Genomic DNA, 19,507 nt, shown 5'->3' on the forward strand with positions numbered 1-19,507 from the left:
GTGTGTGTGTGTGTGTGTGTGTGTGTGTGTGTGTGTGTGTGTGTGTGTGTACACACACAGAGGAATTCTTCCTCATCTCAATTCCATCCCTCCCCTCCCATCCAGCACTCTGACCTAATTACAGCAATAAGAAGGGCTCCTCCCCTCATCCTTTCCCCATGCATCACATGTAGATACTCGAAATATTTCAAGTCACATATGGAATTCAGGAAATGTTGTTATTATTGGTTCTTCATATTGAAGAGGCCCAATGATATTACCAGGGTCATGTCTTGACTTGTGTGTGAATTGGATTTAATTGAAACAGAGCTGTGTCTCACTTTCTCCTCTAGAGTCACTGGAGTCCAGAGTCAAGACGTAAGTCACAACTGGTGATGGACCAGGATGCAGTGGGTGACCTTGGCCTTTCTAAAGTAAGGTCTTTCCCAGGTCTCAGTTTGTCTGGGGCAAAACCCATTCAATGCCTAAGGGCTAGGTAATGGAGAAGCAACAAAGGTAGCACCACCCTCTTAGAGGTGGAAATCCAATGCTAATAGCACTTGCAAAAGTAAAACAGAATTACTGATGTCTTCCTCCATTTGCCTCCTCCTCCAACCTTACAGGCTTCGACTTAATCTAACAAGCATTTATTAAGCACTTACAATGAGCAAGGCACTGGGCAAGGCTTAGGGAATACAAATACAACAGTACCTGTCCTCAAAGCACATATACTCTTACCGTGGGAGTGGGGATGGGGTGGAGAGATGAAGAATGGTACACAACATAGACACAGCTAAGCGTAATACAAGATAATTTAAGGAGGAGAAGGGCACTAATAAGTTGAGGGGGTATTAGGGTTTACTAATAACTGGGAATTACAAAGTTTCATGGAAATGCTGAGCTGAGCCTTGAAGATGAGAATTCTGAAAAGCTGAGATGAAGAGAAGACTGCATTCAGAATATGAAAGAATTCTTGTGAGTATACAGCCACAGGAGCTGCAACGTCAAGTTTGGGGAACATCTTAGCAGTCCAATATGGCTACACTCTAGAATTCATAAAGAGTAGCAATGTGGAATGATGCTGGAAATCCAGATCATGAAGGGCCTTGAGTCTCACACTGTGTGTATACAGTCTCAGCCCTTATCCTACAGTCATTTCTAATCTATGAATCTGAGATGCCCCGGGGATGGGGGTCAACAAGCAATTACAAGAAATCTAATAATTTATATTATAAAAAAAACCAAAATCCAATTCCTCCTTTAGTTTATATAAATGTTTTATATATACATATACTTATTACCCTTTTTCAAATGTACATAGATGCTATTAGGATAAATAAAAATTCATCTAAAAGCATCAAAACAAGGATAGTAGCTTTTTGCTATGATATAGTTTCTCAATAGAAATAAATTGCTAATGATAATTTTATTATATATTTAAAAGGAATAGCAAGTTGTACATAATAGATTTGCAGTTTCATGTGCAATCATCTATTTTTTATACTATGCTACAGAAATGCTTTTCCATACATCTAAAAATAAATAAATAAATTGGGGAAAAAGAAAAAAGTGTGTATACCATTGATAACTGTTAAACATAATAAAATAAAAATATTTTAAAAAATAAACAAATTGCTAGTTTTATGTAAAGGACCATGAAATGTTGGACACTAAAAAGGGCTTCCTTCACTTGAAAAGGTTGGATACTATTGTCTTAGGAAGTGGGAGCCACTGGAGCTAATTTAGGAGGGGAGTGATATGTTCAAATCTATGCCTTAGGGAGATTATTGTGACAAAAATGGGTTAGAGGGGAGGCCAGGTAGCACAGAGAGTAAGAGCACAGGCTCCAGTGTTGAGAAGACCTGGAGATCAAATCCTGGGCTCAGACACTTAGCACCCACCCAGAAACACCTGGCCGTGTAACCTTGAGCAAGTTACTTAACCCCAATTGCTTACGGGCGGCCAGGTGGCTTAGCGAGTAAGAGCACCGGCTCCAGTGTCGGGATGACCTGGATCAAATCTGGGCTCAGATACTCAGCACCACACCCAGAAATAACTGGCCGTATAACCTTGAGCAAGTTACTTAACCCCGATTGCTTTAAAAAAAAATTAAAATTAAAAAAACGGGTTAGAGAGGGGAAAGACTAAAGTAGGAGTTTTTAACCTGGAGACTGTTAACTTGTTTTAAAAATATTTTGATAACTGTACTTAAATAAATTGGTTTCTTTTGCAACCCTATGTATTTTATTTTGTGCATTTAAAAACATTATTCTGAGAAAAAATTCCAAAGGCTTTACCAGGCTCACAAGAGCAGTCTGAGAATCCCCAAACTAGAGTCAGAGACACAGATTAAGAGATATAAGTGAGAGATGATGAGGACCTGATATTGGGTAGAGGTTATATGGAGAAGGGGATGGATTCAAGAGATGGAGAAAAAATCAATAAAACTTAACAACTTATTAGATATGGGAGGAAGGCATCCCAAGCCTGGAGTGAGGAAGACCTGAGTTCAAATCCACCCTCTGACACTAGCTGTGTGACCCTGCTCACAATTTCGTGCTGTGTAAAATAAGCTGAAGAAGGAAATGGCAAACCACATCAGTATCTTTGCCAAGAAAACTATAAATGGAGTCACAAAGAGTTGGATATGACTGAAACAACTCAACAACAACAAAAGTAAGAGAGGGAGGCAAGCTGAGGATAATCAAGATTAATGTGAAGATGATAATGCCCTCCAAAAAGGAGGAATGTTGGAAGAGGGGAGAACTGACAAAATTAGGGGTTAGGAAGATGTTGAATTGAATTCAACTTTGGACATGTTGCTTTTGAGAGGCTGATAGGACATCCAGGTAGAGATGTCCAGAAAGCAGTTGGCAATGAGTAAGGGAATTCTGGGATCTGGGACTAAATAGACACTTGGAAGTCAGCTGTGTGGACCTAATAAGTAAACCTGTGAGAGGTGATGAGATTGCTAAGAGACTGTAAAAGAGATGAGGGTCTAGGATGGAATCACTGGGGCATATCTACATTCACTGGTGGTAGATGGATGATGACCCAGCAAAGGACACTGGGTAGAAGTGATTAGACCCACAGGATCAGAAGTGATGTCCTCCTCATAGGAGGAAACTCAGGAGAATGCAATACCATGGAAATAAAAGGAGAATGTGCAATGGTATCTATCAAAAATGGCAGGGAGGTCAAGTGAGAAAAGGACTAAGAAAAGCACATTGAATTTAGCAGCTAAGAGATACTGATAGCACAGGAAAAAACACTTTCAGGATAGCAGTAAGGTCAGAAACCAGACCGCAAGGGGATTGAAATTTGGGTACATGCTAAAGCAGTGAAGGCAATGACAGCAGATAGCTCTTTATAGCAATTTAGCAATGAAAGGCAGGAGAGGTATGGGATGATAGCTTGAGGAGGTAGCAGAGCTAGAGCAAAGTAGATTTCCATGCAGTAAAGAGGAGTTATTTGTACTTTTTATTTCACTGTTCTTCCAACTGGGCTTGTGATTTTTTTTTCATTCCTTCATAGAAAGATTTTGGATATTCCCACATAATTAGATAAACTAGAATAAACTTCCTTGTACTTTTCTTTCCTCAATCCCAATTAAACCCTTTTCCCCACAACAAATCATAAACATCCATCACAACACAAATGAACACATACATTCTAATTCATGGATATGGATACTTATTTAGTTATTGAAAAATTATTAATAGCTCAAATTTATATACATCTTAAGCTTTTTAAAAGTATATTGTTTTTTACAATTCTATGAGGTAGGTAGTTCAAGGGTTTAGGCTGTGTGTGTGTGTGTATGTGTGTCTGTCTGCCTGTCTGTCTGTCTCTGTCTCCTTTATGCCTGTGATTTCATTAATGTAAGAAACTCTCAATGAGGTAACTTTCTCCATCAATGTAGATCAGAAACTTTTTGCATCTTATAGTCTTAAAGCAGAGGTTCTTAACCTGGGCCTTGCAGACCTCCAAGAGGTCCATAGATTGCAGAGGGTACATGAATTTGGATAAGAAAAAAATCCTTATTTTCACTAACCTTTGATCTCCTTAGGAATCCTATGTATTTTATTTTATGCATTTAAAAGATGTTATTCTGAGAAAGGATCCATAGGCTTCACCAGAATGCTAAGAGGGTCTATGACATAAAAGATGTTAAGAACTTCTGTTTCTTGTGTGAGGGTTATTATTTCAGTTTTACAGATGGGGAAACAGTCTGAGAGAGGTTGTGATATGCCAAAAGTTAGTAAATATCACAGGTCAAAGCTTAAACCCAAGTCTTTGGGCCCTAAAGTTAGTGATCTTTCCACTATGCCACTCACACACACAAAATGGCAAAACCTTACAAATAGATGTAAAAACAAACAAAAAAAGACACTGATCAACTTCAATCACTTTGCTGTTCCACAGAGTTTTTTTATGCTATATTTCCACTGTGGGAAGCTAGGTAGGGCAGTGGATGGAATGCTGGGCCTGAAGTCAGGAAGACTCATCTCCCTGGGTTTGAATCCAGCTTCAGACACTTACTAGCTGTATGACCCTAGGCAAATTACTTAACCCTGCTGGCCTTGGTTCTCTCATCTGTATAATGAGCTGGAGAAGAAAATGGCAAACCATTCCAGCCTCTCTGCCAAGAAAATCCTAAATGGGGTCACAAAGAGTCAGACGCAACTGAAACAAATGAACAACAACAAATACTTCCACTGTATCAAAGAAGCCCATATCAGCTCCAGAGATCATGCTATCGATACAAAGAGACATTAAACTAAACACAAAAGCTTTTATGCCAAAATATGATTTAGGATTTACATACATCTACCCATTGATCTTTAATTTTTTGACCTAACTGACCTAAATTTTAATCTAATTAATTGCCCTAATTTTTTAAATTTTAATTTGACCTTTACTTTTTATATTTTTATTTAAAGTTTTGAGTTCCAAATTCTATCCCTCCTTCCCTTCCCTCTCCTCTCCCTGAGATTGTAAGCAATCAGATATAGGTTATATATGCGCAACATTTCCATATTAGTCATTTTGTACAGGAAGCCTCAAATAAGAGAAAAAAAGAAATGAAAAGCATGCTTCAGTCCGTATTCAATCAATATCACTTCTTTCTCTGGAGGTAGCCAGTATTATCATTAGGCCTTTGGGATTGTCTTGGATCATTGTATTGCTGAGAACAGCTAAGTCATTCACAGTTCTTCACTGAACAATATTGTGTTGCTATGCACAAGTTCTCCTGGTTCTTTTCACTTACCTATGCATCTGCTCACTTCACAGTTTATGTAAGTCTTTCCAGGTTTTTCTGGAATCATTCTGCTTGTTATTTCTTATAGCACAATAACATTCCATCATATACCACAGATTATTTAGCCATTCCCCAAATGATGGGCATCCTTTTGATTTCCAATTCATAGCCACCACAAAAAGAGCTGCCACAAATATTTTTGTACAGATATGAGTTTTCATTTTTGATTGGACATGGGCTTAGGACTATTTTAGGGCTACATGTTGATTATCAAAGAAATTCTATTTTTTTAAAATCACATAGTAAGAAGCCAGAAAACGGAAATATTTTTATTCGTCTTCATAGCTGTTTGTTAAAGGTCTTTTATAATGTCTCATATTATTACCAGACACACACTGCCTTCTATCAGACTGGCCTGCTCCCTGCTCCCCATACTCAGCACCCTGCCTCTCATCTCTGCATTTTACCAGGCTGTCTCCCAGGCCTATGATGCTTTCTCCCTCACTTCTGCCTCTTGAGAATCTTCAGCTGACTCCTGCCAGTTCCTATGTCAATTCCTTTGTGATCCTTTCAATTGCTGCTGCTCTCTCTTCCTCAAAATACTTTATATTTACTTATCTCTCAGCATATTGCATCCCTCTAGTTGGCTTGCAAGCTCCTGGAGGGCAGAGATTTTAAAATTAGGGTCTTTGTATCTTTCTGGGTCAATGAATATTTGTTGAGTTTATTGAGCTTGTCACAATGTTGTGCTCGAAAATTTTGTTGTTGTTCAGTCATGTCTGACTCTTTATGAGCCCATTTGGGGTTTTTTTTTGTGGAAAAAATGCTACAGTGGTTTGCCATTTCCTTCTCCAGCTCATTTTACATATGAGGAAACTAAGGCAAACAGCTTTAAGTGACTTGAGAGGGTCACACAGATGGTAAGTGTCTGAGGCTAGAACTGAACTCAGACCTTCCTAATTCCTTCTTTATCCACTGAGCCACCTTTAGCTGTCCTTATGTGTACATGGTCAGAATAAGAATGAGAATGCAGGCCCAAAGAAGAGTTTAGGTATAAATTTTCCTTTCTCAAGTGTCCTTTACCTCCTGGAAGGGACTGACTTGTTACTGAGACTCCTAGGGCTAATGAAATGGAAGTTAATTAAGCTTGGCACCGGCTTTACAGAGGCCAGCTCTACCAAAATTATGTTCTGTACCCTTCAATGGCCCATCAGGCCAGGTTCTGCATCCCTACATCCCCTTGGGGTGTGAAGTTCTGTGTGTCTCCTACTCAAATGTCCTTTGGGGTTGCTGTTTATCCTTTGTTTTTTTTTAAGCAATTGGGGTTAAGTAACTTGCTCAAGGTTACACGGCCAGTTATTTCTGGGTGTGGTGCTAAGTATCTGAGCCCAGGATTCTATCTCCAGGTCATCCCGACACTGGAGCCAGTGCTCTTACTCGCTGAGCCACCTGGCCTCCCCTAAGCAATTGGGGTTAAGTAACTTGCTCAAGGTTACACGGCCAGGTGTTTCTGGGTGGGTGCTAAGTGTCTGAGTCCGGATTAGATCTCCAGGTCATCCTGACAATGGAGCTGGTGCTCTTACTCTCTGTGCTACCTGGCCGCCCCTTGTCCTTTGTTTTTGAAGAGGATCAATGACAGCATGGAGTGATGCCATAACTCGTGTGTGAATCGGATTTGAGTGAAGCAGAGTCGCACAAAGTTGTCAGCCTCGTTCTTTCTTCCAGAGTCACTGAAGTCCAGTGACAAGACAAAAGTCGGGATGACTGTTGATGCTCCAGATGGTGGATCACCTTGGCATCTTTGATGTCTGACCAAGCTTTAAGTGCTCCACAACACCTGCTTCGGCTGTCTTCATGGCCTTGGCAATGATGTGTTCTCATCCACCCATTCTGCTGAGGGAAGTCTTCACAAGCTTGGGGTAAATGTCCCCTAACGCACCGATGGGCTTGTGGCCCATTGGTTACCCTCAACCTAGTTTAGCCTGTCTGCCAAGGCTTTACTGGGGTGTGGCCAAGGTCACTTGGGTCCCCGCCTGATACTCTGGGATAATCGATGCAGGTACAAGGAAAACATAACACAACTTTCAGGATGCTTCTGGTCAGAGCCTGTGGGAATTCATGACATTGAAAGTGCCCTGGGACAGCATGTCAGTCAGATGGGAAAGAAAACCTAAGTAGGGAGAGGATTTTTCTCTATCTTCTAGGAAAGCTTCTGTAATAATGAATAGGTAGAAAAGGTCCCTGAATGCCAGGTCTGGTGACATAGAGTTTCTAGATACATAAATATACTCTAAATAGGAGATAAATGGCATAGGGGATAGTGTGCCAGGCCTGAAGTCAGGAAGACTTATTTTCCTGAGTTCAAATGCAGCCTCAGACACTTACTAGCTATGTGACCCTGGGCAAGTCACTTAACCCTGTTTGTCTCAGTTTCCTCATCTACAAAATGAGCTGGAGAAGGAAATGGCAAACCACTCCACTATCTTTGCCAAGACAACCCCAGATGTGGTCATGAAGAATCTGACATGACTCAAAAATGACTGAACAACATTAGGAAATATGTCATTCCCTCCAGAGTCTGAAGATGGAACCTGGAGTCAGGAGATGGAATCTTGTTTAAGGAACAGCAAGGAAGCCAGTGTTACTGGATAGCATGTAAAGTGATAGAAGTGTAAGAAGACTGGATGGGTGTGGGGGTGGCAGGTTATTAAGGATATAAGATTTTACATTTGATTTTGGATGTGATGAGAACACTGGAATTTTCTGGGGTGTGTGTGTGTGCACATGTGTGTGTACATGTGTGTGAATGATCTCAGGACCCATTTGTCTCCCAACTCCCTGCTCTGGTTACTTGGCCTAAATCTTTACCACTGGATGCCATGCACTTCTGAATGGCTCTCTGGCAGTTTCATAGAGAAATGCTTTGCATTCTCATTAGCTTTATAAATCTGTGAAGCTTAAATGTACCGAGGCTTTGATGGGGGAGTACTGGCCTCAAAATGGGAACTAGAAGCAAAGCAAAAAAGATTTTGCTCTTGAGAGGGGTGTCGTGAGATTCAGCAGCAAAAAATCTTTCAGAAAGCCTTCAGATGCTCAGCAACACTGTGGGGGTTTCCTTTCCCTATGCCACCCAGAATCACTTCTCAAGTGGCAGCTCGGCTCCTTAAATGGTCAGAGCCAATTTATTTATGTTATTATATAATATTATATATTATATATATATTATTATGTATATAATTTACTTTATTAATTATGTGTAGCTTTTAAATTTATTGCAATTTGAATTTTTTTCATTGTTTATGCAGCTGTGTGTGTAGGAGGGTTGTGGGTGTGGCCATGTTCTTCAAATTTACCTAACCAATTCTATTTAGCTTGGGCTAATATTAAAACAATAATAATCATAGCTAACATTTATATAGTGCTTACTATGTGCCCGATGCTGTGCTAAATGCTTTACAAATATTATCTCATTTGATCCTTACAATAACCATGGTAGATAGGTGTTGTCATTATCTCCATTTTACAGATGAGGAAACTGAGGCAAACAGGTGAAATGACTTGTCCAAGGTCACACAGCTACTAAGTATGTGAAGTTGTTTTTGAACTCAGATCTTTCAGACTCCAGGATTGGCATTTAATCCATTGTGCTACCCAGCTACCCCTGAAAATAAACTTTCAGTTTTGCTGGGGCAAGCTCACCCAGAAGCAGTGTGGGCATTAGTCAGAGGTCAGAGACCCAAGGGGCAGAACAGTCTGAGATTTAAAATCTGCTACTGAGAATTTGCTGAGGAAGATTACTGAGAGTTGAAGGTAAGTATAAATCTTTTGTCTCTGTTGGTTTTGTTGCCTTTCCAGAAGCCTGAGTGGGATGTCAAGATCATGAATTGGAAGCCTAACTTGGTAAAGAGACTTGCTCAGGTCACAAAGGCCCTAAGTGGGAAAACTAGGATTTGAATCCACAGCTAGGTGGCTCAGAGGATAGAGGCTGGTCCTGGTCAGGAAGACCTGAGTTAAAATTTTGCCTCAAACTCTCAGTAGTTGCGAGTCCCTGGGCCACTCATTTAACCTCTGTTTGCCTTAAGCCACTGGAGGAGGAAATGGAAACCACTCTAGCATCTTTGCCAAGAAAACCCCATGTCCAATCCTGGCATGCTATGGTTCATAGGGTCACAAAAAGTCAGGCACAACTGAATAACAACAACCTTCAAATCCAAATTCAGCAATTTTTGCATTCTAATGAACAATTTCCCTCATCTTGCGTGGCATCTAAGTGGCAGGGTAGATAAAGTGCTGGGCTAGAAGTTCAAATCTGACCTCTGACCCTTGGGAAGTCACTTCACCTCTGCCTTAGATCCCTCATCTGTAAAATGGGGAAAAATCATAACATCTCATTTGCAGAGTTCTCATGAGGATCAAATGAGATAATATTTGAAAAGCATTTAATACAGTGCCTTGCACATAATAAACACGCTATAAATATAATTATTAATTATTGTAGTGCCAGACTTGGAGTAAGGAAAATCTGACTTTGAACCTTAACTAGTTATATAGATATAGTTTTATGGATTATACAGACACTAGTTATATGACCCTGGGCAACGCACTTGACTTCATTCAGCCTCATTTTCGTCAGCTGTGTAATGCGGATAACAATAGTAACTATCTCCCAGGGTTGCTCTGGGGTTCAGTATTTATAAATTTGTACTGTATTTATAAAACACTCAGAAAATCTTAAAGTATGCTATATATTATTATTATTATTATTATTATATTATATATAATATATTATGTGCACACAATATATTATATGTTATTAATGATGGTCTGGACAACTTCTAAGGTTCTTCCTGATATAATACTCTATCTTTTCATAAGAACTAATGCTTCTTAGGAAAAGCTAGGTAAGGTTTAGTGGATAGAGCAGTGACTCTGGAGTCAGGAGGACCTGAGTTCAAATCTGGTATCAGACACTTACTAGCTATGTAACCCTGGGCAAATTACTAAATCCCAATTGCCTCAAAAAAAAAAAAAAAGAACTAATGTTTCTACTTCTTTGACCTTCTTAATCTGGGGAAGCATTTTCATCATGTGACCTCACAAAGCTGTCCACCACTACAAATATTGTGAACTTAGGAATTCCAGCACAGCTTTTTCTTCCTTTAAGTCTCAAGTTAACAACTGTCCTCACCTGATCCTGCCCCATTTATTTATTTTTAAATCTCTCTGGGTTCCTGCTTTGTCTCTGAGGACTCATTTCCTTCCTTGGTGTTCATAGCAACAGTGAGTTCCTTTTTTCGTCTTCATTTGGTACACTTGGATCATGTGGCTTCTCTGATGCAGTTTCTATTTCTAGAGTTTTCCTTTAGATTTTTTTTTTTTAATCAGGGCTTGTCAGGAGATAGTCTTCTCTCTTTCCTGGCCCTTTTAAATGTCTTCCCTCCTTTGCAAAAAACCATTTTGACCTGTTCACTTGTACACGACTTGGGTTATAATCTTTGGCTACCCAAAGGGAAGGGAACCCAATGCAGAATTCCCTTCACCCGATACTCAAAGCATTTGTGAGTTGATCCATCAGAGAAGATCACCATCACTGATTTCTTCAGGGTCATAGATCTTAGGCGGGGGAGGACCACAAGTGGCATCTAGTCAACCCTCCTTTTGCAAAGGAGGAAAGTGGGGCCCAGGGAGTTGAAATGACTTTTTCAGAGTCCTATAAGAAACATACATCAGATGCAGGATTTGAACTCAGGCCCTCTTATTCCAGAGCCTCATCTCCTTCCAGTGTACCAACTTTGTAGATAAGTCCTAGGGAATAGCTTGATGTGCAAAGGAGAATCACAATGATAGGAAGTATCACCAGTGATTAGGAGTCTTTCTGAATACAAGCCCAACACTCCTGCCTCTGTGTACTCAGAGCACATCACAAACCCCAAATGGGATGAAGGACGAAACACTGAAACAGTGGATTGTTTTGTCTACAGTCTACAAAGCTTACACGGCCATTTTTATTCCTGTTAAGTTGGTTAATTTTTAGCACAAATCATCTAGTTGTTTTTGTCAAGAGGCACAGTGCATTGGATAGAGCACTGGGCCTGGAGTCAAGAAGACCTGAGTTCAAATCCAGCCTTAGTTAGATACTTCATAGCTGTGTGACCCTGGGCAAGTCACTTAACCTCTGTCTGCCTCAGATTCCTCAACTGTACAATGGGGATCATAATAGCACCTTCCTCTTAGGATCATTGTGAAGATCAAATGAGATAAAATTTGTAAAGCCCTTGGCACAGTGCCTGACACATAGTAGGTAGGCATTTAATAAATGCTTACACCCTTCCTCTTTTCCTGTTTTAGTGCTATGTAGACTTAACCCACATCAGGAATGTCACAAAATGGTGGGCTGGCCAGCAGCACATTTGGTATATTCGCAGTAATGACTTGTCTGCATCTGAGAATACTGTAACTCTTTCATCTTGGTTCCTGCTGGAAATTAGTCATGGAGCTGTTTCATGGTCATTTTTTAGTGTTTAATGAGATTCTTGAGTTAGGGATTTTATGACTCATAATCAACCATGTGGACACATACAGGCCTTTGCCAGGATGAATTACTGCTCTATTAAGTCTATGTGCACCTCAGCACCAACTCTCAAACACACATGAATCTGAGCATGTTGAAAACCAATCTGTGAGCTTTGTTCTCTTCCCACATCAGTCTTCTTGTCCCTGGCATGGGGGAGTAATACTCCTTTATTTTCTAGTCCCAATTCTTTGTTCTTCTGGTTCCTTTACTTCGATAGCCACTGAGGCACAATTTTTGGTTCTCTTTCTTAATAGAATCATAGTTACTTACAATATCTTCATTTTGACAACTACTTCCACTGTCATCTTTAATTTTCATCCATCTCTGCCCCAAATTCCATAAACTTCTTTATCACATATATGTAGGATGCCCCATAATTCCTGAGTATCCAAGCACTGAAGCCACATGGGCAGTAGATACACCTATGGTCGTAAACATCCTCATCTCTGCCTCTTTTGAGTGCAACATTTCCTCTAATTTCTCTGACTACTGCTCTTGAGAGATGACTCTATAGTTCTTTCAACATTCCACTGGTAAGAAGAGAAAGCATGACAAATCAGGAGTCAAAGGACCTGGGTTTGAATTCTGACTCTGTCACTTCCTGCCTTGGAGCGTCTTGGTAAGTCACCTCACCTACCCTGGACTCAGTTTTTGCATTTGTAAAATGAGGGAATTGGACTAGATGGTCTCCAAGGTCCTTGCCCTCTCAAAATCTACGAATCTATAATAAAACTTGGATGTGCTGCTAGACTGGTCCATTTTAGTCCTTTTAGGAAGTGTAAAGCAATATATAATACAACTTTACACTGCAAAGCAATATACAATACAACAATATGGCTAAGGAAACACACACACAATGAAAGCATTAAAGTCCCAACTAAAATCCCATCTTCTACTGGAAACTTTTCTTTACTCATATGAATTTTAATGTCTTCCCTTTTACTTATTTTCTATTTATCCCATACAAATCCTGTTTGCATATTGTCTCTCTCAATGGATTGTAAGCTCCTTGAGGACTGGGACTGTTTTTCGACTCTTTTTGTATCTCTAGGGCTTAGCATAGTGCTTGGCACATGGTAGATACTTAATAATTATTGATGTATTATATGTGTTTTAAGCCTAAATCCAGGCAAATATTCCTTGGCAGCTTTCCTTGAATTGTGGGAAGGTAGCAGATTCAGAACAAAAAACTTAAAGCATTTGCTTTATAATGTTGTTTTTCAGTTGCATCTGACTCTTCAGGACCCTATTTGGGGTTTTATCGGCAGAGATACTAGAATGGTTTGCCATTTCCTTCTTCAGCTCATTTCACAGATGAAGAAACTAAGACAAACAGGGTCAAATGACTTGCCCAGGGTCACACAGCTGGTAAGTATCTGAGGCCAGATTTGAACTCAGGAAGATGAGTCTTCCTGAGTCTACATCTGGCACTTTATCCACTGTGCCACCTAGCTACCCCTATGATATAACACCAAAGTAAATCATTTTGCATTGCCCTGTTCCTTTTCATTTTCTATTAGAGCAGCTTCATATGTAGGAAAACTTGAAAGGAATTGACTTTTCTTTAAAGAATCCCCTTGGGTATGAGTAGATTTTTTTTTAAATCCCAAAGAGAAGCCAGTGGAGAAGTGGTTCAAACTGGTTCTTAACCCAAAGAAGGCATTTACTTCTGAAGATGTAAGAAAGCAGAGAATGGTGATTTTTTTTTAAGGTAGGATAGATTTTCACAGATTCCAAGATGTTGAAGGGATCCTGCCAATGTGTCATTCTTTGACTACTAGCAACACCTGTGTGAAACAGTGAGTTTTTAATGAGTTTTGTTAATTCACCTGGAAAAAAAAATCTCATCATACTCTCCTTTCTTGGCAGTTCAAGAGGTAACACAGTGAGAAGATGTTCTGTCCTCTGAGTAAGTACCTTTACACCTCCTAATTTGAAATTTCCATCAACCAGAGAGAGAGAATTATGGTTCTTCGACCCCAACCCTGGCAATCACAAGGATTATAGGAACAATGGAATTGTACCTCTTATAAAAAGCCTCCAGATTCATCTTGTCAAGAATTTTCCCTCAGATCATCAAAATCTCCCCGACTTTCCATTTCTTCCATTCGGCTCCTTGGCCTACTCCAGTTATAGAGAGGGAGATGATTTGTCCCCCTTACCTTGTTGAACTGGTGAATAGGCATTCGTCAGAAAACGGAAGGGTCCTTTGTTGTACCAGCAGATCAGAGACATATTTCCTTTCATCTTTATTCGGTATTGTCCTCGAGCCTGGGGGACATCTGAATTATTCAGCATAGACAGAGGTAGGCCGGTGCAGTCACTTTTTCGGGAACTCAGCAGTCCACAGCAGTAAATTTCTGTGTGGGTAGGGAGAAAAATAATCTTAAAATATATATGTGTTATATACATTATAGTACCTTACAGTTTACATCAGTTCACAGATGAAGAAACTAAGGCACAGATAGCTTAAGTGACTTGCCTAAAGTCAATTAGTTAGAAAGTGTCAGAGCCAGGATTTGAATCTATGGCTTCAAAATCCCAGTATGATTTTGGACAGCTAGGTGACACAGTGGATAGAACGCTGGGCTGGAATTAGGAAGACTTGAATTCAAATCTGGCTTCAAACATTTCCTAGTTGTTTGACCCTGTGCAAGGTACTTAATGTCTATCTGCCTTAGTTTCTCCAAATGTAAAATAGGGATCATAATAGCACCTACCTCCAGGATTATTGTGAGGATCATAAGAGATAACTGTAAAGTGCTTAATGTTTTGCTTCGGCCTTTGAATTCAAGGTCTAACTCACTGTATTGTACATATAGGTGCTTTTTAGCATATAGGCTTTATAACATAAAGCCTGCCACATAGCAAATGCTTAATAAGTGCTTAATTCCTTTCACTTCTTTTTTTTTTTTCCTTTTACTTCTTTAGGAATGTCAGCCTAAGTGATTTGGGTTTTCTCCTATAGGAAACAGCAAGCCATTGGGTGTTTTCAACCTGGGAAAGAGGAGGTAGGGCATTGCAGGAGAATTTAGATGTGCAAATCATCACTTTTAGGAAGATTAAATAAATATGGAAGTAGCATTTAGAGTGAACTAGAGAGGCGAGAATGGGGCAGGGAGACAGGCTAGGAGATTAATACAATAGTTGTATAGAATGAAAGCTCTTTGAAAGCAGGAGATGTCTTTGAATCCTAGGGTCTAACTCAGTGCACTGCATTTACAGGTGCTTAATAAATGCTTACGGAACTAAATTCAGGTATTAACAATGGGGGTCTGGACCAGGGTGATAGCAATGGAAATGGCAAGAAAAAAAACCAAAAAGGGACAACAACACATCAGGTGATTGAATGTGCAGAAAGAGGGATAATGGATGATATCAAGGTGTCCGCTGGAAATGGAATTCTATTCATTCAACGAACACTTAGAATTCAATAAGTAAAGTTATCATATGCAGAGAATTGCATTGAGCACAAGGAGGATGCAGCAGAAACAAAAGACATAATTCCTGTCCTTTCACAAACTTATAGCTTTATTGAGACAGAACTTTAGAGATAGAAGCTAGCCTGAAGGGTCAGGAAGCCCAACTCTTACCAGGAATGTGAAACTATTCTACTTTAACATACAGAGAGGGACTGGATCTATGATTTTAGTGATTTAGAGTAGCCATGTCAAACTCAAGTAGTAGGGAGGGTGGCACTAATTCATATATAAGGATGCCCAGTATATACTGGCTTAGAAAACCACATATTAACATTATCTATATTGTATTAAATTTTTATCTTATTAAATATTTCCCAATTATATTTTAATCTGGTTGGGGCTGCTCTCAGGGGTGTTGTGGGACTAACTGTTGACATCTCTAATCTAGAGAATTCCCCAATGAGTATAAAATTCATCTTTCCCTATAAGAAAGTAAAGGGAAAGGAAAGGGGAGGGATGGGAGGGATATAAGGGAGGGTGGACTAGGGGAAAGAGTAATCAGTATGCTTGCCATCTTGGGGTGGAGGTAGGGAAGAGATGGGGAGAAAATTTGGAACTGAAAATCTTGTGGAAATGAATGTTGAAAACTAAAAATAAATAAATTCTGAAAAAAATAAACACACACACACACACACACACACACACACACACACACGAAAATTCCCCAATGAAAGTCCCTTTGCTAGTACTGGTCAGCTCCATGCTTGGAGCCCAGAGAGTTTCAGGGACTTGCTACAGGTCAGTCAGCTCTTCCTGACTCTGAAGCCAGCTCTCTAGCCATTTATACCAGAATGACTGATTTTAACAAGAAGCAGTTAAATAACATTTTGAGGCAGAATAAAATTAAGAGCCGAATGAGTCTAGAATCCTGAGACAATGCTGGTTCCATTCATAGAAATAGCAAAGTCCAGTGGGCAGGGGTCCTTCGGAAACGTTCTGAGTTTGGTGTAAGACATGAGGAGTTTGATGTAACAGTGGAATGTAGGTAAATATGAGAGAAGTGGGTTTGCTGTTTAAAATCATTTAAATTTGACAATTATTTATTAAGAGCCTACTTAAGTAATTAGAAAAAAAACCCAGTGGAAATTAGCAGCTAAAGGTTGCACAGATTGTTCATAATCACTTGCTGTGTGAATCAAAACACATTTTCACACCTTATGCATATCACATTATCTCCAGCTTTTACTTGACCCAACACCTGTGAGAAGGGAAGAATACCAACCTACCTTATGGAAAGACTAATATCAAATACAATTGTTATGAAACTAAACTTATATTCTCTAGACAAGTTTCTAGACTATAGACTCCACCTGCTCTTCCACAACCTCTCCTCTGGGACTTTAGATTGGCCCACCACTAGAATTTGGGGAAAGCTTTCTCTTGTATCAAATAAGATAAGACGTGTAAAGCACTTAGCCCCATGCCTGGCACATGGTAAGTGCTATATATATGTTAGTTGTTTTGGTATCATACCCTTGTTTTCTCCTTAGATTACTGAATATTGAATTTTAGGCCCATCATTTGATAGATCAATAACTTAAAAAATGAATACATACACACACCTACTCAGGAATCTTTCCTTCACCCAACTATTTTTGAGGCCAAAAGAAGGAATTTTTTTCTTATTCTAATAAGTTCCCCCACACTCTACCACCAAGTTTGTCAAATGTGGTAGGTGTCTGTAAAAGCAGAGGAAGAAATATGAATGAGCCTATTTGCTAAAAGTAAGAGTGAATGAGTGCTTAATCATTGTTCATAACTCTTCAACTACTCTTATCAAGCCCCCCAGAGTGCAAATGAATCCAGGATGCACCCTTATATATAACAACAGCCAGAACAATTTACCAAGAATAATTTTTCCTCCCCCTTTAATAGGAAAATATCTGTTAAAAGGGAAAAAAAAGGAGGGGATATATGATATTAGTTAAAATTCTAGTTTTTTTTAATGACTTAAAGTATCCAGAAGATGAGAGTCACTTCTTCTCTACTAAGAAATATTTCTCTATCTGATGCTTGAAAATACTGCAAAGCCAGGGTCAATCTGAATACTGCTCAAACATGATGGAACTAGGGTTCATGTTCATGTCAGAGGAAAGGCAAAAACCAAGCCTAGCAGAGTCTGTGTCTTTATCTCTATATTCCTTTATGTGGATAAGGATAGATGTGTCTGCAAGTTGGCTCATCCTGTTTTAAAGGGGTCCTGTTTGCATCCCAGTAGGAACAAAACTTTCAGGTATACATTCTTTTCTCACACAAGGCCACAGAGGCTAACAGAGTTGCAGGATTTCTCAGTGAAGAGCTGGACAGTCTTAGCGGCTTCCCAAAAGAGGCCTGAGATATTCTTACCTATTTCCCAGCCTTCTCTTAGAGGAATCAGATGTTAAATCTTATAATTTGTTTCAAAGAGGGAAACCCTAGGCATCCCACCTAAACCACTGAAATTAGACTACCAGACCATCAATTTAGAGCTTAGAAGGGATGCTGTCTAACTATGGAAGCAGTCTGGTACACTGAAAAGAGCATTGGCTCAGGAGTCAGAGGAGCCAAAGAAAAATTCCACTCCTGAAGCTCACTACCTGAGTGACTGTGGGTAAGTAATTTATCTTCCCTGGGCCTCAGTTTCAGCAACTGTAAAACTATGAGATCTGAATTAGATGGCTTCTGAATCCCTTCCAGATCTGGATCTAAGATGATACAATCCCCCTCATTTTACAGAGGCCCAGAGATTTCTAAATGGCTTTCTAGGTGCTTTCCAATTCTAAATCAATGATCATTGTTCAGTCTTTTTTTTTTTCAGTTGTGTCTAACTCTTTGTGACACCATTTGGGCTTTCTTGGCCAAAAAAAAAAAAGCTATATACATACTGGAACAATTTGTCATTTCCTTCTCCAGCTCATCTTACAGATGAGGAAACTGAGGCAAACAGGGTGAAGTGACTTGCCCAGGTTACAGAGCTAGTAAGCGTCTGAGGTCAGATTTGAACTCAGAAAGTTGAGTCTTTCTAACTCCAGGCCTGGCACACTTTCCACTGAGCTACTTAGTTGCCCAAATTGATGATCCTATAATCCTATTAACTTATTTAACATAAGTTATAAATGGTAAAACCAGGACTCAAAACCTAGGTTGCTTGACCTCAAATCAAGCATTCTTTCCACTAAAACTTGTAAAACATACTGATCACGTGTCACACATGACAATGGCTGAGGGCAGAGACGATTCTGCTGGGGTATCAGGTACCACTTAGTGTGCTTTCTGGGTTACTGAGCAAGCCAAGGCTGAGAATTTAGCTTAATATGCCCATAATCCTAAGTAAGAGTTCCCACTTCTTTTCCTTCCTAGCACCAGGGCAGCTGTGGCATGAGCCCTCTGGAAGATGGCAGTTGCACTGCAATTCTGTCCACTCATTTGCATGCACGGTGGCTTTGCTTTTAAAATTGACTCATAAGACCATTTCATGACTATCCCACAGAAGATGACATTTTTATAATATCTCAACTTGGCCTTCTCTGTAAGGAGCCTGAGGCTGAATCACATGCCCAACTAATAAGAGGGCAAAAAATAATATTTGGTTCCCCATCTATAATTGAACCTGGTGAAAGAAGAGGTGTAATGGGAGGTGATGAAAGAAGACAGCTTTACCTTTTAAAAAATCCAATACTTTCAGATAATCCATATTTGCATTAGTGGAGGAAGTATATGATACACATTTCTGTCATGAAACTCTTCCTGCTCCAATGCCTCATCTTGCTATAGAGATGACCCTGAACTTCAAAGCCTGTCTATGCCAGTGGATTGCTCATCCTCTTAGGTCCTACTTACCAAATTAGAAAAACTTTGATAGAAGTTCTGGCAAATAATGGTATTTCAAAAAGAACCCTAGATACGCCAGACCACTGGATTAAAGAAGCTAAATTTAAACCATAGATCTTCTCCTTAGTACCTGTGTGACCTTGATCATATTTGTTAACTTCTCTGGGTTTCAGCTACTTCATTTCTAAAATGAGGGGGTTGGACCAGATCAGGGGTTCTTATCCTTTTTGTGTGTTATGGATTCTCTGGCAGTCTGCTGAAGCCTGAGGATGCCTTCTCAGAATAACGCTTTTAAAAATGCATTGAGTAAAATACATCAGATTACACAGAAAACCAATTATAATACAGTTCTCAAAATACAAGGCATCCCAAAAGTCTTAATGCAGTCCAGAAGCTTTA

The 19,507-nt window shown here is 39.6% G+C and overlaps 1 protein-coding gene across 1 annotated transcript in view; it reads right to left on the reverse strand.

The window, feature by feature from the left end:
- The window catches only part of PGBD5 (piggyBac transposable element derived 5), a 169,448-nt gene that overhangs the window by 4,084 nt on the left and 145,857 nt on the right, over nucleotides 1–19,507 (reverse strand). The window contains exon 5 of the mRNA XM_069064892.1: nucleotides 13,979–14,176. Coding sequence (XP_068920993.1) covers nucleotides 13,979–14,176 — 198 coding nt within the window. The remainder of the gene's footprint in view (nucleotides 1–13,978; nucleotides 14,177–19,507) is intronic.

Source organism: Petaurus breviceps, unplaced genomic scaffold (genome assembly GCF_028583685.1).
Source record: "Petaurus breviceps papuanus isolate PSGF00001 unplaced genomic scaffold, PetGlider_PUasm1.0 90650, whole genome shotgun sequence".
Taxonomy (NCBI): domain Eukaryota; kingdom Metazoa; phylum Chordata; class Mammalia; order Diprotodontia; family Petauridae; genus Petaurus; species Petaurus breviceps.